This window comes from Protopterus annectens, chromosome 8.part0 (assembly GCF_019279795.1).
Source record: "Protopterus annectens isolate FY-2018-M chromosome 8.part0, PAN1.0, whole genome shotgun sequence".
Classification (NCBI taxonomy): Eukaryota; Metazoa; Chordata; order Ceratodontiformes; family Protopteridae; genus Protopterus; species Protopterus annectens.
Window position 1 is genome coordinate 509,653,856 of NC_056741.1, and position 27,378 is coordinate 509,681,233.

General features: G+C 40.5%; 1 protein-coding gene across 1 annotated transcript in view; it reads left to right on the top strand.

Annotated features, from left to right (window-relative positions):
* Positions 1–5,732: 5,732 nt before the first annotated feature.
* LOC122808301 (melatonin receptor type 1C-like) overlaps positions 5,733–27,378 on the top strand; it is a 68,490-nt gene continuing 46,844 nt past the window's right edge. The window contains exon 1 of the mRNA XM_044079267.1: positions 5,733–5,943. Within this exon, the coding sequence (XP_043935202.1) occupies positions 5,733–5,943 (211 nt within the window). The remainder of the gene's footprint in view (positions 5,944–27,378) is intronic.

A 27,378-nucleotide genomic window follows, 5' to 3' on the forward strand; every position in this document is an offset into this window, starting at 1 on the left:
TGGCTGTAATAGATTACTAATATTACCAGGGATCTCAGTTTTTTACTAGGTGCATTAATAAATAAGTAAGAGTGCTTGTCTAGTGAACAAATAATCATAGTTCTGAACTTAAGTATGATAGAAGACTTGCAGCTTACAGTAGAAATATTTTAAACTTATGTATTGAGACATGGAGAACAAAGGCACGGACACAAATTGAGGTAATAGAAACTAGTCCTCAGGTTAAGTTTGAAGATGTTTACATTGGTATTTTGACTAATGGGAGAGTCTTCCAACATTTAGTGACAAAGGCAGAATTACAAGGCTGCACCATATGCTTTGTTGATTTTATGAAGTTAGTCAAAGCTCTTGTCCTGAAATTGACAACAGCTAGATGAACGGCACCAATAAATGATTGTTTTCTGTGTCAGATATTTGCCCAGATAATGGAGGATGCTGTCAACAAATCTGAGTTGGTTGTAGATGAAGAAGTCAGGAAATTCCATCCAGTTTAGGTGAGAGAGACAGAGAGAGAGAGAGAGAGAGAGAGAGAAGCAATGGTACATTTTATTGGGAAAGCTGGCTGCAAATTTTCCAGTTTTGTTGTAACAGACTGATGGGTCCAGTAGGGGGTTACTTTGTAAAAATGTCCTAGTTCCACACTAGGGTTTTTGATCATATCTTGAATATGTGTGCCGACTTTTAGCGAATCATCTATGGTGATAACTAATCATTTAATGTTGGGAACTACCTCCTGTGTGGTGTTTTGAGCAGACAATATTCTAAACAACTTATTTTGATTATACTAGGAATAAGGTTTGAAAGTAGGACTTTATTTGTGCTCAGAAGTAGCTGAGAATGATTGAAGTATTCTTCAGTAGAGGTGCAGGACTCTTGAGTAATAGTCCATAAGGTAATAATATGCTGAGCAGTACAAATTAAAGCAGAGTCATCTGTGCATTGAATACACGTGCATTGACTAGTGGCTGTGTGAAGTTTGTCAAGGAAAATGTTGGAAAGAAGAGGACCTAACCCTGAGCCCTGAGGAACTCCAATAAGAATGTCCAAAAAATGAGGTGAATGATAACTGCCATTTAATACAATGTGTTCGGTCTGAGAGATAATCTTTGAACCAGGTCAAAATATGGGTAAAGAAACCAAGTTCGACTAATATATACAGTCACTTTGAGAGAGAGGTGGTGTTGAAAGGTAAAGGAAGACAGAATACCCGAGCATGCCTGGATTTCTATGTTGGCTAATTATGTTATGAAAGCAAAGAAGAGCTATAGTTTTACTGTGTGAAGTGCAAAAGCCATATTGGGGGAGAGAGGATAGAGTACTTTTAAGAAGATATTTTAGAAGCTGAGAATGAGTAGACTGTTCTAAGATTTTGAACAGAAGGGAAAGCATGGCTATTGGTTAATAGTTGGATAGTTCTGTTGAGTTTTCACCTCTTTGTAATGCAAAAATAAATGCTTCTTTCCATGCTGTGGGAACATAGTTTGCTGTGATGGTTCTAATGAAGAGTATGGATGTAAGATAAGCTTTAGCCTTTGCTGCTAGTTTTAGCTACTCATCTGGGATTTAATCAGCTACCAAGTTTGCAGGTTTCAGCTTGGACAGACGTCTTTAGATTATTTTGGTGAGGATAGGCTGCAGTGAGAGCATCTGAGAAGATGTGATTATAAGTTGGTATATATTAATGGGATGATTTGGCTTGTTTTGAAGAAGCAAGGCTGCAACTTTTAAGAAATGCGAATTGAATGATTATGCAATATTAATGTTTATATCATTTGGGAAGTACACTTGGTTGGGTTTAGTAACTTTTTGATAGTTGCCCTGTAAGTTTTGAAATGTGAGAGATTGCTTTGTTGGAGTTGTGAGAAACAGGTCATTTTGTCAGTTTGAGCATAGTTTTGAGGAAGTTTTTATTTGCCAAATTGTTAAGTAAGTAATTAAGGTATTGTTATTGCAGTGGCATTTTCAGGCTTTATCTTGTTGCCAGATGAGATTTTATAATTCAATGATGAGCCAATAAGCTCGGTTAGATTTGCCATGTTTGTGTTTCAGTGTTGCATGGGAGTCAAGCATCATGAGAAAGGAAGAATTAAAAAAAAAAAAACAACTGCCTAATCTAGTGTTTAGTGAAGTCCAGTTAAGTTTAAGGGTAGCATTCTGGAATTGAATATACATGCAACAACAGGAATGGCAGGAAGGCTGATAGACATTCTTGTAAATAGTTATTTTCTTTGTTTCTGAATATATAAGATTGGATTGTTTTTTTCCCTTACTTTTAAATATGTATGTACATTTCTGATTACAAATTTTGTAGTGATGATGAAAAATTAATAAAAACATTTAAAAAAAAAGAAGAAGCCTAGCCCTGCATTCTCACTGTAATTATAAGCTCTTATATTTTTGCAAAATAAATCTCCAAAGATGGGCCACACAAGTATATGTTGGGCACGTACTGGTTTTGCTTATCCATGCAGCTCTTTGGTGCTAAATCAGGACAGAATTTGCAGTTATCCATCCATATGTCCTAGTTACATCTGAAAAGAGTAAGAGAAGTACTCTGTTTTATGAAAAGAGTAAGAGAAGTGCTCTGTTTTATGAAAAGAGTAAGAGAAGTACTCTGTTTTATGAAAAGAGTAAGAGAAGTACTGTTTTATGAAAAAAGTAAGAGAAGTACTCTGTTTTATGAAAAGAGTAAGACAAGTACTCTGTTTTATGAAAAGAGTAAGAGAAGTACTCTGTTTTATGAAGAGTAAGACAAGTACTCTGTTTTATGAAAAGAGCAAGAGAAGTACTCTGTTTTATGAAAAGAGTAAGAGAAGTGCTCTGTTTTATGAAAAGAGTAAGACAAATACTCTGTTTTATGAAAAGAGTAAGAGAAGTACTCTGTTTTATGAAAAGAGTAAGACAAGTACTCTGTTTTATGAAAAGAGTAAGAGAAGTACTCTGTTTTATGAAAAGAGTGAGAGAAGTATTCTGTTTTATGAAAAGAGTGAGAGAAGTACTCTGTTTTATGAAAAGAGTGAGAGAAGTACTCTGTTTTATGAAAAGCGTGAGAGAAGTACTCTGTTTTATGAAAAGAGTGAGAGAAGTACTCTGTTTTATGAAAAGAGTAAGAGAAGTACTCTGTTTTATGTGACGGGGAAGTCAGTTCCATAGAGATGGTATTCACTGAGTTACATATGTGTCTTTCCAGCATGTTCTGTTAATCTTAGAAAAGAAATTGAAGTGTTTCTGATACCATTTAACTTCTGAATGTTTAATAGGTCTGACTTCATAGGGTCTGCTGAGGGACTATAAGTGAAGCAGAGGTCACCTCCCAGGAACTTGTATGATACCAAGAAAGAGGCAAAGCTTTGAGATGGTCTGCATAGTTCATATGATATAAGCACATTTTTGTTTTGCTTTATTGAAGAAGCATTGTTGTCATTCCAGCAGTGGCAAGTGTTTGGACAGGTACATACAGAAAGGCGCATTATACTTAATGATCAGCCTAAAGAGTGCTGAATGCAGATGGACAAAATGTCTCTTCATCTTGACTCCTTACCCTTCAATATAAGCTATGCAAGGAAGAAGGACGGCCTTACTGCATACATGGTGCTCAAAGGACAGGTCACTGGCAGCATAGGTTCCCAGATATCTAACTTTGGGATGAGTTTTCAGGGGAGGGGCTGTTGTCAGTATAGTAGTTACAAAAGAAACCATGCTTGCCAAAGAATACATGTATTCATTTCTTGTCATTTATTTTCAGTCCATGGTTTGGCACCATTTATTAGCTTGAGATATTCCCTTTTTTGGTATCATGGTATCCACTGGTGAGTTTATCATGGCACTACATTTGTAGTCAAATGCAGATTGGTCAGCAATTATCCCTTAACATTAGCTTTGATTGTTGAGAAGTAAATTTTAAACAGAACCCTGGGGAACTTCACTAGTGGCAGTTCTTTTGGAAGAGGTAGAACCACACATGTTTACTTGCTGTGTTCTATTTGTGAGCCAGTTTGCTATCCAGTAATTTTCATAGAGGTTACCATTTTGTTGGGAAAGCTAGTTACTGATGCCTGAATGTGGGATGGTATCAAATGCCTTTGCAAGGTCCACATAGAAAGTCTGTGCAGCTTTCCCCTTGTCCATTGCCTCACTGCCATTTAGAAAGAAGTCAACCAGATTAAGTAGGCAGGAACTGTCATTGACAAATTTGAACTGATTTGGGTCAAGAGCCTGTAGGTTCCCTATGTCCCTTTTTATTTGTTCTATATTGATCCTTTCCATAGTCTTGCAGATGAGGCTGGTCAGACTTGTGAGTCTGTAATTTCACAGGTCTGTTGTAGCTACACTTTTGTGCAAAGAAATGACTATTGCTGTTCTCCATTAGTCTGGCATAAAGCCTGTTTTAAAGTTAATGTTGATTATTTTCTGTAAGGGATCTGACAATTCTTGCTTCAGGCTGGCCAGTAGGAATATTAGTATGTTATCTGGACCAATAGACATAGCGTTCTTGACCTCACCACTGCTGTGTACCATACTTCATGGACAAAGCTCGCAGTCAGGCTCAGGTTAAACAGTTTATGGAGTTCCTTTACCAGGGCATGTTTAGTACTGTTACATAATCCTAACCCATGGAGGTAGTGCTTTTTGTCTTGGACTGCCCTTTTAATACATGTTTTTTACTGATGTTGAGTGGGTAGATGAGAAATTTTGGAATAGATGGACTTTGGATAGCCATCTCAGAAGTAAAATTTGCATTTGGAGTTTTCTTGTGATCACATTCCAGAAAGTCAATAGTCTGGAGTAAGGGGATGAAATAGAACATGTATGTAACTCTTGAGTGATACATAGAGCACCCGGTAACCCAAAAGAACTTCTAGTGGAGAAAAACATTTCAGAACTTTTAATTGTGATTTTCTTGAGCACATTTGATATACATAACTTAAGGTCTTCAAATATATTGTAGTCTTAGCTACAGGTAGAAGAGCAAGGATCAGAACTGTAACACTTTTGAAATATCTATAAAGTCCACATTTATATATATTTCTTCTTTTTGCTAAATACAGTCAGGTTGATTCATCTGACATTCCAAAGTTTTGACTTACATAACTGTAACCTGGGATTATATGCATTTCAAAAATATCTTTCATCATGTTCTCATTAGGGAAAACAATGTTACCTGAGCTGTACCAATGTGCTATTAAATACATGCTGACAACGAAGAACTATGCAGATGCCAAAGCTGAGCCTAAGCAAACATACTCATATTTCTTAGAGTAATATGCGAGGCTTGATTAGAGACCTGAAAGCAGGTTATTGCTTTGGAATGTCAAAAAAATTGGCATTCATTATAGTTTTTTAGATATGATTCTAAATATAATGTTTTATTGTTCTTATTAAAATAAAAACATTTGTTAGAAAAAAATGGCATTCATTGAATACATCTATGGTACCTAGTTTGCCATAATTGTCTACAAAATCTGGAATAACAATCATTTTTTTTAGGACCGTAGTCATTATTTAGTATAGTGTTTATGCATATCCCTACAATATACCAGTAGCTTCCTATTATGGCAGTGCAAATGTGGCTTTGTTATTGTTCTGTTGTGTAAAATCACCAATATTTACTAATGAATACTAAAACAAATATTACAAGAATAATGATAAGAAATGATTATTGACAATAAATTATTTTAATTTCCCCTTATAGTATTGCAGCACATTAACACAAGACTTTTGTTAAGATTAGTATGTGGTACTTGAAGTCATCACAAGTTACCAACACTTGCATTGGATGTTTGCTGCTGGACACTGACTACAATAACTTTCCGGCTTATAAACGTCCACAAAATGAGACTGTTATGCTGGCTAGTTTAATGATCTTTATAACAGTTATGGATATCCTTGGAAATGTACTGCTGATTGTGTCGGTTTTACAAAACAAAAAGCTGAGAAATGCAGGTAGGTATATTATTAACGTATAAGAAAATGTTTTCTTGCTGGTTCTCAAAATAAAATGAAAATTGCTCAAAGTATGTGCATTGTGCATGTAAGATGTCATAGAGTACAACTTAAGTAAATAATACAGAATAAGTAAAATAAGAATGCATATACATACACACAAATGCGCGCGTGCACTCACACACACACACACACACACACACACACACACACACACACACACACACACACACATGCCGCACACATGCACACACACACACACACACACACACACACACACACACACACACACACACACACACACACACACACACACACACGCGCGCACACATACAACAGGCACATACATGTATACATGTGCAGGCATGCACACATTCACATATAAACACCAAGTACTCATAAACCCATAGACACACATAGCTACAGACAGTTGGATAGACACCAACTAAAGAACAGATATACCTGAAAAGTCATAAGTGAGGTTATTAAGTATTGTACCCTAAAAGACATAAATTAGCCATGTGTGCCCACTCTGTAACATATTATATTTATTCATCTTGTTTTATCTTTTAAGGGGCACTGTTTTAATTTTAATGCTGAAAGAATGCACTGTATAAAGACAGTTTCAATTTAAAATATGCAGCTTTCTTTCTAGTTTTATTTGTAAATTAAAAATAATGAATGACCAATATGAATGAAACAGCTATCCTTTTAAGCAGATGAAAAACTTTGACCTTGACATCACTATGTCATCTGCTTTTTTGTTACTTTTATTTACTATATTTTAGTATAGAAAATGTTGAGTTTTCAGCATTTCTTTTTAACATACAGAAGAGTTACATGGGTTAAGCATAAAAAACTCACTCATCTAGGTGCTAGAATCTCAGTAACCTATTATAATCTTTTATCTTTTATGTTCTTTACATTTGCTTGCCATGAAGTATAAAAAAACTATCTTTTCTTGCAGATTAACAAAATGTTGCTTGTTTATTAGAAAAATGAAAAAAATATGTGTTGTGCAACCTTTATTATTTTACACACAACAATATTTTTATTCATTTTTGTTCATTACAGATGAGTACCAGATTAGTATGACTAGACATTGTCACTTAACAGTAAAGGCCTCTGACAGAAATGCTTGAATAAACTGTACTAGACTGCGGTGATGATACTAGTAATAATAATAATAATAATAATAATAATAATAATAATAATAATAATAATACCAATAGTAACAGCTCTTAATAAATTAATGTCAAGACAATTGTAAAATAGGTAAGTCTTGACATCCATTCTGAGAGCACAGTATATTAATTCTGATTGGAGAAACCAAATCATAACTCTTTATAATACAGGGAGCTTTAGCTGTCCCAAAGTAGTTAAGTTAAAAAGAAAAAAGTTCATAAGCATTCAATATTTTTCAACTTTAGAAAATGTGACACAGTTACTGCTGCCACTCAGAACAGTAGCCAGAAGTGAGGTCACCTGTCATCCAGCAATAGCTTTAAAAGCTGTTTAATACTTCACTCTGTCATCCCTTCTATTTTGTACATGTGGAAGAGTGAAATACATTGCAGCTTTCAAAACTACAAGGATTATTTGGTGCAGTTCTGTAGAGGATGCTGTCTAGATGGCAGAGTGAGGGTCTATAACAACTCAATGTGTATAACAGGGTTTTCATGCATTTTCTGGCATCAGAAATCTGCACAACTATTGCCAGGATAATTATTACAGAGAATTAAAAAAGTAAAAATATCCTCTGTTTTACTGAATTTGTTTGTTTAGCAAAGAGTGTATGTAACAAAAAGTTACAAACTGTGTGAGAACATCAAATGTCACACATCAGTATATTTATCTTGACTAAAAAATTAATGATTCATTAGAAAAGTATTAATGGTTTTGTTATGGACCTTGGATACAGTTATTAGATTATGTTTTGTTAAATGTTATATTTTGTTTTATGTTTGCTTAAAATTTAATAAAAATATTTAAAAAAATAAAGAAACATACAGTAAAGTCACATGTTCTAATATCTGAGATTAACCATCATACACAATGCATTGCAACAGCAACAATAATAATAATAATAATAATAATAATAATAATAATAATAATAATAATAATAACAATAATAAAATGCAACATAATGATGATCAGTAATGTTTAAACAGTGCTCAGATCTATCACTTCCCTAAAAAGCAGTCGTGTTAACTATATGAACCTCTTAATATTATAGCAAATCATTTAAGCCCATAATGTTCATACTCATCATTACCAATTTTCCTACAACCAGAGTATGTAAATGCAGAAAAAATAAGGTTGGAAAGTTACCATTTAACATACATGTCATAAATGTGCTCTACATAACACCACAGACTGAGCAGTTTGAGGAGTGCTTCAAAAAGGGTAAGACTTATCAGCTCTATGGTACAGAGAAATAAAGCCCTTATTATGGCCTAGACAACTCAAGCCTGAATAATGCCTCAAGCTCTGTAAGAGCCTTTTTGTGAGGATGGGAGTGAGAGGTTAATATCCAGGGCTTATATCCAGAAAAGGGAAGGGGGTCATTCCCAGGTTTGTATGGTAATGAAAAACAATGAAGAGAGACATGGGCTTGCCTGTCCCAAGCTGATGACTATATGGAAGCACATACATGCAGTGGGTTCACACAGGAGGTCCTGGGGCAATTTGGTGCTCATGTTATCCACTAAAAAAGGGGGGGGGTTAGGCTACATATAGAAGTAGTCTTACTGCCAGAACACCATTGAGACACAAACCACCTTAATGGCCTTATGTATGATGGTCCAAGATGCTCTCCCGTGTATCGGGGATTCCCAGGTGGTATTGAAATGAATGGCTTCTGTACTTAGTACAAGGAGGACTGATGTTCAGCAGGCATGGAGGAAAAAAGGATGTAGAAAAAATGTACAGTTTATCTATAATAATGACCTATAACCTTACCTGAGGATGCTTTTCAAATCTATGGGAATTTCAGAGTTAAAACATTGCTGCCATGCCCCAGGAAGTCCTAAGAATGATTTTTGTGATGTTGGTACATTGGTGAGCCTGAGGCCCCCAGCATTGGACTTCACTTCAGAGAAGTATATACCAAACAGGAGGGGTCCCAGCACTGAGCTCTTCTAGTAACAGGTTTCTTATTGGAAGTGGATTCAGTTATCTGGGCAATGTGTGCCCTGTCAATGAACCCATTTGTTTCTCTCTAATGATGTAGGGGGTTATGACTAACTTAGCAAGTTTGTCTAAGATCCTCAAGTGGGGGATCATGTCAAAAGCGTTGGCCAGGTACAGATAAGTGGTGTGTACCGTTTTACACTCATCCATGGCACTGATGACTTTCTTGAAGAAGTTCTCCAGATTGAGCAGGTAAGACCTCCCTTTGAGAAAACCAAAATGGGTCTGGTCCAGTGTTTGGAGATTTCCTACACTGTTATTGATCAGGTCCATGATAATTCTCTCCATGGCCTTGCAGATAACACATGACAAACTTATGCATCTGTAGTTCCCTGGGTCAGTTGATGGGACTTCCTTGTGCAGAGTGACAACTGTTGCAGTCCTCCATTCTTGTGACAAAGCCTATCTGAAAGCTGAGGTTAAAGAGGATTTCTAGTGGCACTCATGAATTCTGTGTTATGCTATTTAAGAAGCATCCTAAAATGTTGTTGGGACCTATGGAGATTGTGTTTTGGCTTTAGTGAGTACATTAAGGAACTGTTCCCTCATAATGACTGGTAGGGGGATGGTTGCAGTTATTTCTTTGGATGAGGTAGGAATTGATGGAGAGAGAGAAGTTTAAACTGAAATTTTCATCCAATTGGTTTGCTATAGTTTCAGGCTGGGTGTAAGTGTTGCCATTAATGATTAACTTGGCACATTGCTGAACATTTTCCCTGAGATTATGAACATAATTAAAAAAAAGCCTTATAGTAATCTTTCACCTGGTCTGCTATCTTTGCCTAGTAGTTTGTTTGGCAGATTTGGCCAGTTCTCCATTTTGTTTGTTTAGGCTGGTGAATGTATTTTAGCACTGTTTTGTCTGTTCCTGCTTGGCTTTGGAGAGGATTTTTTTTGCCTTTTTTGAATAGCCTAGCTATGCTAGGGGTCCACAAGGCTGGGTTATTTTTGCCAGTAATCATAGGTTTGACTCAGACAGGTACTGCCTCCTGTATGCAGCTAAGAATGTGGTTGCATGGTGCTTTTTTTGTACAACACAGAGTATGCCTCAGTGTCATTCGAGTTCAGAGGGACTTGAAAGTTTAATAAGCTGTCACCTAGTTGGAGGTAATTGACCTCTGCAAAGCTCTTAACATGTTTAGAGTTTGATGGGGGTTCTATGTTAGTTTTAATACTAAAGGAGATTTTGTGGTCAGACCTAACCAGAGAGGAGTTAATGCATGGGAGGAAGCAGCATCCCCCCATGTTCATGAGTATCGCATCTAAAATGTCTGTATCTCTACTGGGAGCAAACTAGTTAGTCCTGGGTGTTTGTGCCGACAAAGTCCAAAAACCTCTGAGCAAGTGAATTATGCGTCATATAAGTCTCCAAGTTTATGGAGGGATAGTTGAAGTCACTCATAAGTATTGCACTTGGCTGAATGTTAAGAGATTCTAGCAGGTTTATGTAGGATGTATGGTTTCCAGACTCATGTTAGAGGATCTGTAGCTAGGAAGGATATTATAGGGGGTAGCACCTATGGGTTAGTTGGGTATTGAGCAGCTCAAGTGAGTCATGCTGTTGAGTCAGTCTAACAGTTTTATCCTGAGCTGAAGAGGACTAAAATGTATGAAAGGCATTGTAGCCTTTGATAACTGGGGTGCTCAAATGTCGAAAAACATTTGAGAAAAAATGTCTTTAGTTTACAGAGTATGGAAATTGTTTTATTTATTATTTTGTTTATTTTTAGTCCTTAATTCCATTGTTGACATTTTCTGATATCTTCCACAGGTTCTCTTGATAGGCCAGCTTTCCACATACCATGATCTCCCGCAGTACCTATTAGCAGGTAGATCTTCTCTTTTTAGGGAAAAAGTCCAAAATGGATGTTTCTGCACATGCTGTTGTACTAAGTGTGTGATATATTATTGCATATTAAAAAGGTATTTCAAGGTGTCACCGTCATACTTTTCAACTGTCTAGATTTTCAAAGATTGTCCAGATTTTAGCATCACATTTTTCTTCTGTTCTTCATAAAATTTGTGTTTTTTTCTCACAAATCTCTGAGAACTGCAATTTGTAAATAATGACTGACATTTGAGTTTCAGACTTCATACCCTTCAGTAGATGCATGCAAATTAAAAGCTGTTATTCTAGCAACTCTCTAAGTTTACAGGAGAAATAATTAAACTCCATACCTGACTGTCGGTCTTTACTGCGGTGGTGGTGCTGCGGTAGCGTTGTCGCCTCATAGCAAGACGTTGTTCAGTTCGATTCTCAGCTAGAGCATTTTCTGTGTAGAGGCATACGTGAATGGGGCGTGCCTTCGTTGAAGGTTGTGCATCAGGGCTGGTAACCCATTACGTAAAAATCCACTACCAATCATTAGCAGACCAGAGTTCCGCTGTGGTGACCCCTAACCAGGAAAAGCCGAAAGACACAAACCAACCTCACTGTCGGTCTTTGTCTCCCTATTAATTATGGCTTTTTTCAGATTTCATGCACTGCGAGGTGAGAAGTGTGGTCACAGTTATCATCTGCACAGGTACCAAGAGACATGAAACATGTCTGACATTACATCCTGCCTAAGGAAACATGTCACCCGAAACATAGAGAGGGATCTTCAGGGAAGTGGTATTCTGTGTCACAGGCAATATCCTCCTATGACTTGTACAAGATGGAGCTGCTGGACCATGGCTGGAAGAGGAGTGGCAGTGTATGCTAATTACCTGGGGATGACTGTGATGGCTTGTTGTAGACTACTGTCTGCTGTAATACAAATGTTATACTACTGTGCATGTGAATAGTGGTACAGAGTGTGTAGATAAAGAACAGACACAGACCTTTACTGCCATTCCTGTGTGCCTTCAGACCAGACATACCTGTGGAAAACATATGCAGTGGTATTTGTTGCTTGCAAGTCAAACTGCACAACTACATTACAGACATAGAACATGGTCACTCAAGGATTGGTGTTGACTGATCCAGGTATGATACCAATGATTTCTGAATTTTAGACCCAGACCTCAGGAGCACTATCCCTCTTTAATGTAAGTGTGTCCCTTCCTACACCAAATTCAGCCCAGTTTAAATATTAACTCTGCAAATAAGGCAATTGCTCATGCTTTCAGGTTGACATATCCCCTAACCATTTACAACTCATTTCCTTTCAACACAGCACCCCCTAAAACTCCAAGTAAAACCATAAAATAACACTTTGAGCGTTAAGTATTAAAATGAGGCTGCACTTCTTGTATGTCTATTAATTGCTATGTTTTGGTGAAAAAGAAAGGTGACATTACACAGCTGAATCTGACAGCATGTCACTAATGCACTTTGATTACTGGCATGTTATCTGCACATGTACAATTGTCAGGTTCACAGCAGCAATTCCTAGATCAACATTTTAGTGTGGCTCATAGGCCAGCATCTTGTTCTACAGGACATTTGTGGCGATGGCAACCAACTTTACTACCACTCAGAGACTGTCTGCCTGGTGGTAAAAAAAGTGAGAATACAGTCTATCTTCTGCTATGCCAGTTGAAGGAGTACTTGCTGGTCCATTTGATAAGATAGATGTGTGATCTGGCCTCGCTGAGCTTCTTAGTGAGATCCCCTGCAGCCTCTGGACTAACAAGCGATGCAGGCACTGACACTGCTTCGCTGTAGATTTCCAGTAATTTAAAGTGGCAATTGCCAGAAAGGTAGAGTAAGTACTTATCATTTAATCCATCTTAATTTAGCTTTTAAAATGTTATTTTATTTTTTTTTATTCATCATTCAGAGGTATATTCCTGATAAAACCTTATTTCCTCTGACAAATACCAGGACACAGCAGTGTGGTTATTGTGAAGGTCTGTCTGGGCTGTACATGTATTTTCTGTATGTCATGTTACTATTGCATATTGTGGAGTACTACATCACTGTTCAACTGTTGACATGTGGGCACAAGGACATACCTCTGATACCTTCTGTGTACATGTGGGATCTATAGATTAGTTTTGGACATGTAGGTGCATTTGAATGCTTTTTCTATCTTGCTTATATGGGGTTGCACCTAAGTTATGAAGCCATAGGCACATTTCAATTATTCTGTTATCTTGCATATACGTGTGATGCAGAAGCTTAATTGTAAAGTTGTGAGCGCATTTCTTTATTTTTGCTGTATTGCATATACGTGTGAAGCTGTATCTCATGAAGCTGTCTGCATGTTTCCAGGCAGTTGCTATCATACATATAGAGGTGGGAGTGTAGTTTTGCACTAACATCTGTATATTCACTGCACCTGTATATGAAGGATGTTTTGTCTCATGTGTCTTTTAGCATGGGCAGAGGATGAGTACAATCATACTAACCACTTCAGGAGGCAGCTTGGACTTATAGCAAAACTTGGTTAGTTTGCAACTTATCTACTGTCTTGCAATGTATTACATAGTGCTGTTTCTAATATACCTTCAATAATATTGCTATTCTTGTTGTATCTCCCCCCTACAGATCATTTATTTATTTATTTAGTTTGTTTACTGGGATAGTACATGGATTGCAATAGACCATTTGCAGGCACAACCCGGGTGAAGAAATTCGCAAAAATAAATAAATAAATAAATAAAACAAAAGAAAGTTTAGATTTATAGAGTCAAAAAATCAGTTAGCTACAGGTTTGTCAGCCCTAGCTGACATCTGCCCTTTGGCTGAGGTGGCAAGATAACTGGCACTGACTCATGGGGAGGGTGTAGGAGGTATTTAGTTGTGACGGTTTACCTGCCTCAATCACTTGCTATAACTTAGCCATCAGTGTCATAAGAGTTACAGATGGTGTTCGCCAATCCTCTGGCCATACCTTTCAACTTTTCATAAGTGTCCTAGAAAATACCAGATTTTTTCTCAAAATAAACTTGTTCTGTATAATTCCTAGTGGATACTTTAAATCCCAATTTCTTTTTTAGCATTGTTTCCCTTTGCTTGGTTTGCTGATTTGCTAGTCTTGCATTAATATCCTGCTCTTGCAGTACTGCAGGGACACTGAGTACAATGCTGGACATGGCTAGGCAGCTGACCTATGAATCTGACACAATGTTAGACATGGCTATTCATCTGACCTGTGAATCTGACACAACGTTAGGCATGGCTAGGCATCGGACCTATGAACCTGACACAGCATTGGACATGGCTAGGCATTGGACCTGTGAATCTGAAACAACATTGGACATGGCTAGACATCTGCTCTGTGAATCTGACACAATGATGGACATGGCTAGGCATCGGACCTATGAAACTGACACAATGGGAGACATGGCTAGGCATCAGACCTGTGAATCTGGCACAACAATGGACATGGCTAGGCATCTGACCTGTGAATCTAACACAATGTTGGACATAGCTAGGCATCTGACCTGTGAATCTGACACAACGTTGGACATGGCTACACATCTGACCTGTGAATCTGACACAACGTTGGACATGGCTAAGCATTTGACCTGTGAATCTGGCACAACGTTTGACATGGCTAGGCTTCTGACCTGTGAATCTGACTGGAACTAGTATTAAAGAAAACTAAGTTAATGCTTTTTTTACCTCAAAAATTTGCCAAAATCAAAAGGAATTTTTACAACAAAGTCAGCAAATAATACAGTCATTGAAACTGTAACTCGCAGTAAACTTCTGGACATTATAATAGATGCCAAATCTACATACCAGAAACAAGGCTCCCTTTATAGGATCAATGGATTCCTTACAGATATTGCAGGAAAAACTTGAGACACCACCTTCTTATTGACAACTCTCTTAAATGCTGCTCCTATCCTAACAAACTTAAACATTGCTCAAAGAAAGAAACTCACATCCTGCTACAAAAAATAGCTAAATTTGCCAACAGTCTTCCTCATGAATTTGAACTGCACAACTAACTAATATAGTCACAACTAACTACTAACTACAGCTCACAAACTCATTCATCATCCAGAAAAATGCCCTGCTCTACAAAACTTATTACTGCCCTACTGTCCAGCAAGGGAACTCCGCTTTAGTAACAAATTCTTACTACTCACAAATAAGTCAAATAATGTTGCAGGAGACTCGGTCTACTCAAAATACATAATTGCTAAACTCTGGAAGAGTTTCCCCACACAAATAAAACTCACAGACAAACTCAATAGTTTTAAATCACAGCTTAAACAACATATTAACAGTCCTGGTCCTGCATATGCTCATCACCAGGTTAAGACTTTGTGCTCACCATACAATATTCTCCTAATACTCTCCGTAAATGAAATACTCACAACCTCTCACTGAAATGACAAAACAATTTTTATACATAACTGCTGCCTTTACAATCTACTAAGTTGCACATGGGCATTCTGTTTAGTAACTTCTACCTCTGTAAAATCTAAGAATGTATAAACTACTCTGTGTTTAACTTGAACTTGGTATAATGCATTGTAAGCATATGGAGCTTTTTCCCCGGGCCTCTGCTGACAATGGATATTACCCAGTTGGACTTTCCCAGTAGACAAAGTCAAATAATTAAAGTAAAACAAGCAAATGTTTTAGTAGTTTGTTATATTCCTTCAGCCTTTCTAGATTTTCTCCATGATAGGAGTGACTGTTCTATCCTTTGTAGTGCCATGATTTAATTTACAAGAAATTGTGAAGGAGGAAGGCAGGTTAACACATTTAAGAGGCAGCTAATAAATGGATTGTGCAAGTGTGTGTGTGTGTGTGTGTGTGTGTGTGTGTGTGTGTGTGTGTGTGTGTGTGTGTGTGTGTGTGTGTGCGTGTGTGTGTGTTTGTGTGTGTGTGTGTGTACTGATATAGACACTGCTAAAAATACACAGATATTATAGGTATAGACATACCACAGTCTCAGCAGTTCAAAGTGTAGGCACTTTTGCCTTTGGTACAGAAGACTGTGGTTTCTGTTCCCACATGAGATAGTTTGTATTCATTTTCCAGTACTGACTCTGCAGTGCAGAATATGGTGCATACTGCACTTCTGACTGTGGCGTCCTTCAGAAGAGATGTTAAACCATGTTCCCATCTGCCAGAGTTTATAGTAGTTTAAGTGGATGTAAAAGATCCCTTGGCTCTTATCGAAACGAGTAGTGGTTCTTTACAAAAACACATATAATCCATAAACTAAATTAAAATAGAACCCAAATTCCATATTTATTAGAATAAAAAGATTGCTTATCTTATAGTTCATTTACATTTTAAAGACAGAAATGACAACAACCTATACTTTACAAAGAAGTAAAAACAAACTTTTTTTTTCTTTTTTAAATAATTGGTTTAAATTCTTTACTATCCCCATCCTTTTTGCCACACCCAGAGTCTTATATTTCTAATAATATCAGCTTCATCCTATATTTCATTAAACAATATTTCTTGCAGCAGTAGTGCAATAGTTAGTGTTGTCGCCTCTCAGCAAGAGCTTCTCCAGTTCAATTCTCGGCTGGGGTGCCTTCTGTGCAGAGTCTGCATGCCCTCCCTGTGGTCATGTGGGTTTCCTCCGAGTGCTCCGGTTTCCTCCCATATTCCAAAGACATGCAGTAAGTGGATTGGACACTTTAAATTTACCATACGTGAGAGTGTGTGCATGAGTGAGTGGTGCGAATGAGGTACAGTAGCAGGGCTAACTACCAGGTGGTGTAAACCTTGGCTCAAGATGACTGTCACTGCAGAAGTGACACCCTGACCCCATGTGCAAAATGGGAAAAGGGGTTTTGGAAGAATGGATTCCAATTATCTGTTCTCTCACTTATATCACTTGTAATATCCATACACAATACTTTCTATGTCTACTTCAGTAAGACCCTTTATAAAATCATATTTTTAAAATTCTTCCATAAATTCACCACCCTTAGACATTCTAAGAATGACATGTTTTCTATTTTCTCCTTTATTAAATTTTATGCAATTCCTGTCAGTTATGGCTTTATATTTAATCCCCCAGATTCATGAAGCTTGGTGCAAGGCCAGTGTAAGGCCTGCGCCAGCCGTGTGGCATATAAATGGTGTAGTAGCACCATATGCATATTAATGAAGGTGCGCTGCTACCACATCCATGTGCATAGGACACGTGCGCGAGTGCATGGGGCGTGACTAAGCTGCGACCGGAGGCATGTCAATGTCGGCTGGTGATGAGCAACCTAAACTGCTGAATATTATAGCCTGCCTGCAATAGTAATTGCACCTATCAGTGTCCGTGGATAATGAAACGTATGCAAAGTATGCAAGACAGTTCCCGGCCACACAAAATGGAGAACCAAATAGAAATGCATGCAACATAAGATAATATTCCGTCCATGGAACAAATGATATTTAAAATCGTGTGTCCGTAATCTACTGCACTGTCAGAAGTTATACCCAGTGGAAGTGAAGCGCATCATGTCAGCGTGCCGCCAATACACACGTCTAGCCCCATGGGTATGGTCACCAGCAGTTCCACAGTGGTAGTGATAGTACACAGCAGGGCAGTTGTGGCTATATAACAACCGTAAAGAAACCTGACAGTCCAAATTGTATACCAAACACACACACAAACATATGTATATTAAAATGTGCTACACACATGAACAGGAACGTACCCGTCACATACACATAGGATGCTATATGCAGAACCGGGATATCCAAAAGTAGAACCCATGCATGCAAATGCAATATGGAACAACCCCAGTATAGCACATAACCCGCACCCATGTCCGAATGTCCACCAAATCCAGCTACCAGCCTTGCGCATCTGTACACCTGCTCATAGCAAGTATTCCCCATATGTAGTAGGAAGTATCATCCTAAGCAGTGTCCGGATTGCAAATATGTATCCCACGAATGTAAACATCCCATCACAGGTACGTAAATCCAAATGCCCGCACGTTAATGTTACGGCAAAATGTGTGTACATCCCGCGTGGGATAAGTAACCTGTTGAAACCTCAGAGTTGTGTACACACCACGGTGTCCATTACTGTACACATCTGGACAAAACATGTATGTGTAGTCACGGTACTGTTCAGTTTCTACACAGACATGCAATTCATACTATGCAGGATGGAACAGCTGTCCACCATGCAGGTCACCCCACTAGGGTTGCCACCTGTTCAGATGGCCAAGGTGGGGCACCCTTGTAGAAATGTGAGAATTTGCAGGATAAAACATACCCCCGGCCAGTGCAAAGGACAGAAATACACGTGTATGCCAAGATAAAAGCTCATGCCATAGCATTTGAATAGCTTCTGCTATCCCAAATAATAGTTATGTGTACCAGATACAGAATGCCTGTATCATGCAACTAGTACAGAAAATAAGAAATATATTATTGTCTTAAAATCACAGGACATTTGCCATGTCTTAGGTGTCGTCACAGGACACAACTGTCCAAAGTGGGACCTCCCCTCGCAAAGAAGAACAAGTGCTAACCCTACACCCCACCGAATTATCGGCAGTATATATTCAACTCAATCACATACCGACACCCCCTCTCAACCTATTACAGCAACAAAACCTGGACAAAGCCCAAAAGGATGGGAGGACAAATAGGGACAGATGTAATTACTGCTCCCACAAGCTTTGAAAGTTCATTGAATAATAGTATGTACATAAGCAGGAATTGTTGTGAAGGATGTGGGGTAGTCCCCAGTATTACAGAGGTCTGTACAAATATACTGTAACAAACTGTCACATATGTTAACTGTACTAATGCATACCCGTAGTTAATTCATAGTTACGTCATGTGCAAAATAATAACCCCATAAGAATGAATACAGAAAATAGTCAAATGTGAATGGGAACACCACTCACCGTGGATTATGTATCGTAACCACCCCCACCCATATTATGTATTGCCAACATCATAAGCTGCGGACAGGTGCCCAAACACCTGTGTCTGTAAACAGACTAAATGTACAAAATGTACAATCCCTGTCCATGTGCTTTGTCTGACATTTGAACACGGTCAGGGAAGTTCCGTTCACCAGTCGGACAAGCCTAAACCCAGATCACCACATGAACACCCTGACAGTTAAAGACCTGTATGTGTCAGGAATATAAGCCTTTGGGTTCTGAATATCCCTGCAGTGATGAAATATGCAGCGTGGGTCCAGAGCAGTAGGGAATAGGGAATGTGTAACATGTAGTACCGCATTCTTCCCAGCAGGAGAATGGATGCCTGTGACGTAAGTGAAGCGAGAGGCATATGTTAATGTAGCTATGTACTATGGGAATGCATATAAATATGTCAGAACACCAAACATATACTGGTTACAGCATCTGGCCAACGTGAATGCAGTCCCGGTTGAACAACGACTACAGCACATATAATGTGAAAGTGTAATGAATGCGTCTGTGCTGAACAGACAGTTAAATATGTAAAGGTGAACGTGTGTTTTGCAAACGTCCGTTAACGGGATTACAGATAAGTACTGGTACTGTCACAAGTAATAAAGCCCACGTAAGCACAAAGACTTAGTAAACATATGTAACCCACAATAAGGATATGTATGCGTGCCCGCGCGTAACCTACAATAAGGAAATGCAAGTGCGCCTGTACGTGTGTGATCCGCCACAGCATAGTAAATGAATGCTGTTTCCCCCACGTTAGTTATACATGGCTCAAACCCGTTAACCTCGTAAAGTATGAAACCAGATGAAGCCATGCAATCTACCGGTACATATAGGGACAAACCCCAGATATGTGCCAGAACAAACATAGAAAGTGGATAGAATAACGGGTGTGTCAGTAGCATGGATTCTCCGAAGGGTATGCAGTCGTAACCTGAACTGCTTGCCAGAAATCCCCACCGTAAGTCTCAGATGAAATGCCACTACATTGCCAGATAGACACAGGTTTATGTAAAACACAGCGAAGATAAAGGGGCAAGCAGCTGTACACTCAGCGACAATCTGTATAGTGGAAAGGTATGGTATGGATATAGATATATGTGTATACACATAATCCACAGATGTAAACCAAAGCAAGTTATGAAATGAGGATTGCACATGTATATATGTATACACAGCAGACTTATGTCCCGTAGATATGACATATGTACATAAATAGGCGACGTTACATCTAATATGGGTAGACAAACAGACATGCAGGAAAGGTGAATAAACCGCAGCATTCAAAAACATTGGCCAGAAAGTGACAGTCCAGCAAGTTCTACACTTTAAACATGCAAATAGGTGTCCATTGCAGGACTCCAGAAATTGGAATACGTAGTGTCAACCGACATTGACGCAAAAGAAGTGACCACAGCAAATACGAAATAGCTGTACATGCAACAGTATCAGGTGCAAGGGTGATGACACATGTGTCGATAGAATGGATGACGTACGAACTGATATCCAGAGTGTGGGGAGTGCATATAAGTGTCTCCACACTTCAGTAACGCACACATTAAAAATGTGTAATGGGTACTGTAGAGGGTTGTCAGGTATGGGAATCATGGGTATGCAGATATGGGCCTAGGTGTTGTTTGGCAGGGATTTCGTAGGCCAACCCCGTGGGAATGATGTGGGTATAGCACACACCTATATCCCCAATAATGGGGCAAACCATCCACTGGATATTGCGGAAACCATTTTGGCAATATGTAGGGCCCTATATCAGTGTCATGTAGGTGATAATCATGGATGGACATGCGTACGAACAAGATGGTACCCATACCTGGCAGACTGTCAGAATAACACAGCTGCACTAAGGCATAGTACATGAAATACAAATAGGGACTATATTAGATATACCCCAGACAAAGTCAGAACGTGGTGAGAATACTGGCATACCCATGAATATGGATGTTATGAGTGTTACTAATCATGTAATGGAAATGTCAGTCACTATTATCTACCGCACAGTCCGTAATACCTTGCCAGCAATGTACCAGAAAGGCACATCACTATGACAAATGTAACAAGGTCAAATGTCAGGGTGTTTACCCATAATGTGTACAGGTTAGGGGTATGAAGGTAACCTGTCCAGAATACATGTACAGAACCTGTGATACTAGGTGGACAGGTGAGAAGAAAGACATCAGGACAAATGAGATAACATGTACAAGTCACACGCATGTACACAGACAAATGTGAATGACAATGTATGCCCTGTGAATGTCAATGTGGAAGGTTAATAAACACAAACGTAATGTGTCCCTCAGGGTGTCATGCAGTGTCACCGTAGCAATGTCCAGTCCCCCAGACACGTACGTGAGCTCTGCCACTGACGGAAAGTGCAAATACGGGCACACACATATGGCACATGATAGACCAATCAGTGTGGATAAGCAGCTGTTGGCCTGTGTGAGGAATACAACTGTCTGGGTGGGTGTGTCCTGCAATATAAATGTAATGGCATGTGGCCTGTGATGTCGCCAAACAGTGTGTGTATTGGTGTCAGAAAGTTGATAGTTTGTTACAGACACATACTCCGCAACTGTACAGATTTATGATGAATGTGCAGAGTTCTGCCTCATATGTTGGGTGTGTTCCATGTAACAGTAACATTCTGGCTCTTCCATGATAACTGAAGACATGAAATGATGACAAACATGTGCGTAAGACACCAAATCCGACAGAAAAGCCATACTAATGCAAAACCTATTATTTTGCCAACTATTTACATTTGTAAGAGCAACATGTCAATACTGCCCCTATGTGTCCCACTATCAGATAAGGCCTTGTCCAGAAACTTGCCCTAGGAGGTGGAGTGGTATGAACAGAAATAGATACATGTGTGAGGAAACAGCAATATCGACTGTAAGATAACGCAGAAGGTATGACATGCTCTGCAGTAGGATGTGCAGTACTGTCCGCAGGTATGTGCTGACATTGCAAATGACACAGCAGTCTACATGAAGAACCTTTAGGGCTGTCACCTTTACAAATGATGATACTGGGACATACCCACAGCCATGCACACAGCACAAATAGACATACACACATCAAAACTAGGCCATGATACATGAAGCCTCCGCGTAATGAGTACAGTGAGAGTACAGCAAGGATAGATGTCTGCCAAGATATACAGCAAATGCCTGTAAGGGCGTGTAACACCGCCCGTAACATGTACGTTGCATGGACAATGTTGGGAGTTGTAACATACCCCAGTGGTATGTGAAAGCTATGCAAATATGCGATACATAAAACAGTCAGCTGCCCATGCAAGAGCAGGGTTATGGGCAGAAAATATATATATATATATATAGAGAGAGAGAGAGAGATACAGACATACACATGTGGCAGGGCTGGTAATCGAACCTACACATGACTACCCTATCACACTACAGCATGACACATTTACAGAACACGCTACTGAGACTACTAAACACAGCAGACACACAGGCATTCTACTAGGTGTGTGTCAACATCCGCAAAGACAAAGACGGCAGCAGGATACGTCTGTATTGCAAAGTGTCTAAAAGCATAACCTGAGTCCCCAGGCAGACGGGAGCATGCACACATACACACACACCTGGCAGGCCTGGGAATCGCGCCTACACCTAACTACCCTATCATACTACAGCATGACACATTTACAGACCGCTCTACCGAGACCACTGAACACAGCACTCCCAGAGGCATACTTATCATCCGCAAAGGCAAAGATGCCGATAGGGAATGTATGTGTTGTGAGGCATCTAAAAGCATTACTGTGTCCCCAGGTAGCTGGAAACACACACACACACACACACACACACTTGGAAGGGCCGGGAGTTGAACACACACCTACCTACTCTAACACACTACAGCATTATGCATTTACAGAACGCGCTACCGAGATTACTGAACACAGCGCTCTCAGAGGCATACTTCTAGGTGGGTGACATCATCCGCAAAGGCAAAGACGCCGATAGGGAATGTATGTGTTGTATGTGTTGTGAGGCATCTAAAAGCATTACTGTGTCCACAGGCAGCTGTAAACACATGCACACACACACACTTGGAAGGGCCGGGGGTTGAACACACACCTACCTACTCTAACACCCTACAGCATTACGCATTTACAGAACATGCTACCTAGATTACTGAATGCAGCACTCTCAGAGGCATACTTCTAGGTGGGTGACATCATCCGCAAAGGCAAAGACGCCGATAGGGAATGTATGTGTTGTGAGGCATCTAAAGGCATTACTGTGTCCCCAGGCAGCTGGAAACACACGCATGCATACTTGGAAGGGCTGGGAGTTGAACACACACCTACCTACTCTAACACACTACAGCATTCTGCATTTACAGAACGCGCTACCGAGATTACTGAACACAGCACTCTCAGAGGCATACTTCTAGGTGGGTGACATCATCCGCAAAGGCAAAGACGCCGATAGGGAATGTATGTGTTGTGAGGCATCTAAAAGCATTACTGTGTCCACAGGCAGCTGTAAACACACACACACACACACACACTTGGAAGGGCCGGGAGTTGAACACACACCTACCTACTCTAACACACTACAGCATTACGCATTTACAGAACGTGCTACCGAGATTACTGAGCACAGCACTCTCAGAGGCATACTTCTAGGTGGGTGACATCATCCGCAAAGGCAAAGACGCCGATAGGGAATGTATGTGTTGTGAGGCATCTAAAAGCATTACTGTATCCCCAGACAGCTGTAAACACACACACACACACACACACACACACACACACACACACACACACTTGGAAGGGCCGGGAGTTGAACACACACCTACCTACTCTAACACACTACAGCATTACGCATTTATAGAACGCGCTACAGAGATTACTGAACACAGTACTCTCAGAGGCATACTTCTAGGTGGATGACATCATCCGCAAAGGCAAAGACGCCGATAGGGAATGTATGTGTCGTATGTGTTGTGAGGCATCTAAAAGCATTACTGTGTCCACAGGCAGCTGTAAACACATGCACACACACACACACACTTGGAAAAGCCAGGGGTTGAACACACACCTACCTACTCTAACACACTACAGCATTACGCATTTACAGAATGCGCTACCTAGATTACTGAACACAGCACTCTCAGAGGCATACTTCTAGGTGGGTGACATCATCCGCAAAGGCAAAGACGCCGATAGGGAATGTATGTGTTGTAAGGCATCTAAAAGCATTACTGTGTCCACAGGCAGCTGTAAACACACACACACACACACACACACACACACACACTTGGAAGGGCCGGGAGTTGAACACACACCTACCTACTGTAACACACTACAGCATTACGCATTTACAGAACGAGCTACCGAGATTACTGAACACAGCACTCTCAGAGGCATACTTCTAGGTGGGTGACATCATCCGCAAAGGCAAAGATGCCGATAGGGAATGTTTAGAGAGTGAGTGGTCTGAAAGCATATTGCCGTCCCAAGGTAGATGTACACAAACACGCCAGTGCTGTCAATGGGCCAACTAAATATCTATAGAGCACAACAAACACTGAATAGATATGGGATGCGCCACAGACAGTACACCCTTCGAGAGAGCAGCAAGTGTGTTCAATGTAGGCATCCATCGTGACATTGAAATTCGACATCTGGTGCCTGGATGACCACCATGGCTATACAGGATGTCAATGGCCATGCCCACATGCTTAGTATCACACGTCTGTTTGGAATGTACTGTGTGTCCATCTACACAATGGTGTACTGGGCATGCTCACACACATAGCTGTTGCAAAGGGCCATCTTGCATGCACACGGAGTCTAATCACGGAGGGGCGCAGTGTGGAATGTACTGTGTGTCCATCTCCACAACAGCGTACTGGGCATGCTCACACACATAGCTGTTGCAAAGGGCCATCTTGCATGCACACGGAGGCTAATCATGGAGGTGCGCAGTGTGGAATGTATTGTGTGTACATCTACACAACGGCGTACTGGGCATGCTCACACACTTAGCTGTTGCAAAGGGCCATCTTGCATGCACATGGAGTCTAATCATGGAGGGGTGCAGTGTGGAATGTACTGTGTGTCTATCTACACAACGGCGTACTGGGCATGCTCACACACTTAGCAGTTGCAAAGGGCAATCTTGCATGCAGATGGAGTGTACACACAGAAGGGTACAGTAAGGTATAACTGCCCTCATGCACAGGGCGGTCACACATGCAGTGACCTGTACACACACAGCTGCCATCACAGTTGTCACAGGTGCAGGTCACACACGTACACACTGCAGTGTACACTGTAGCTGTCAAGTCAGCACCATGTCGTTGGTGAAGCACTACACAGCCTTACGGTTCCAAAACACCATGTTGCACATGACCACTGGGCTGTACAGCGGTGTACACCAGCTGTGCAGAGTACACATGCACCAACAGGGATCCAACAGGTGTTATGCATTGCAACAATGCCAGTATAAATGAACAGGTCAGCTCATGACATACCATGGCCCTTACAAAGCTGTGACACCTGACTGTTGCTGTACACCAATGAACACACATCTGGGTCCATCATACACGTGATTGTGTGGATGTGTGCATGGACTGCACACACAACACATACATACATGGCCTTTGACATACCTCGTGCATAACACTGGCCCAATCAATGCTACACATGCGAATTGAAGGTGGGCCCATGTCTGTTGAATACTCACACTACAGGGGGTAGCAGTGTTGACCGGGACACATACCCCTGTACTGGTCACCTGTGACACCCGTGATATCAGACCGCAGTCCATGTGTCATGTATGTCAACACACATGTCCAACAATAGCAATGCATACAAACATGGCAACAGGAGACACATGTGACATCTGTACTGTTCATGCAGCAAACATGCATGTGCAGTGGCCGATGTCCATAACATAGTTGCACCTACCTACGACATGCAGACGCAATGCAGACCCATCATTGACATCTGTATACGGTGACATACAAACAGCACGTATGGAGGGATGTGTGTACGTAACGTGGTGAGCCACCTGTCTAGATGTATGTGTGCAAGGGGTGGCTCACAGTTGTGTCACACACCATCCTATCATGCCATGTGCTAGCTGTACGCTATGTCGCTGTTACATGACGGTGCTTACATAATGCATACACAGCGGTCAGGTGTTAACAACTATATGTCATATGGCACCTGTAACACCTACAACCTCCCGTGTGTATATAGCAGCACATTTGCCAGATATAGCGTTGGTACACATAATGCAATCAATACTGCTGCATGTCCAGCAAACGTGTCATCATATGGCTGATGTATCATTCCCAGCACTGCCATGTGTGTCCGAATGTGTGACCAGGGTTGCCACATATTGCGGGGAATATGTCCCATTTGCTACACATCCCTGTACACCATTGTAGAGAACTGTACATACGTCAGTGTGGGAAGCATGACGTTCGCCGGTGATGTGCATCACACACATCGGCTGTCCGTATACACATGTGTGGTCACCACAGTGTGTGTGTGTCTGTATGTATGTCTGGTGCTTGGTGTGAGTGTGTATGCTAATATACGGTGGGAAATATCACTGGCACCACGTGTTGACTAACCCGTAATGGTGATGCATTGCACAACCCTGTTGATGCCATAGGTCCCAGCCATACTGGCTACCTGTGCATGTCCCTTCTCTGTGACACTTTGCGTGGGTGCATAGTACTGTGAGGGTGATGACCACACAGGCAAGGGTCCCCAGCTGCACACTATGGGGTGTGCATTATAGTGGTGTACACCCTGTGACTGCGGCCATGTTCATGCACTGTTACGGGTCCTACTGCTGCACAGTGTGGCCTCCAGCTACCAAGTGACACCTCACATCATCATTGGCCAGGCCACTGTGAACAACCCCTGCACCATGTCACCATACCTGTAATGTGTCCTGCTATGTATGTCACGTCTCTGTCCAGTGTAGCCTGTGGCACCGACCACATGCGTCAGGTTCAGTATATGTGCAGGCATCTGTGTCATGTTTGTGTGTCCAACACTCAGGATGAGGGTACATGTAGCATGCTGATATTGCCAGACGTGCCTGTGTGTACTCTACAGTTACATGTGGGGGACTGCAAACACTGCTACCTGTAGGCACATGCAAGTACACCATAGGAGGGAACCAGGGTATCACAACAAACATGCTGCTACAGATGTAACCGAGACACATACCGTGAACACATCACAATGCATGCTGCACCTGCACTACATGGTGTGACTGGTGCATGTCGACAGTACACAAACCTATGTCACATACACAACTCAGTATTCACACACAACCACTGCAACATACACATCCCTCACTATCCATACACACCTCTCACTATGCTGTTCACCATGTGCATCAGAATATT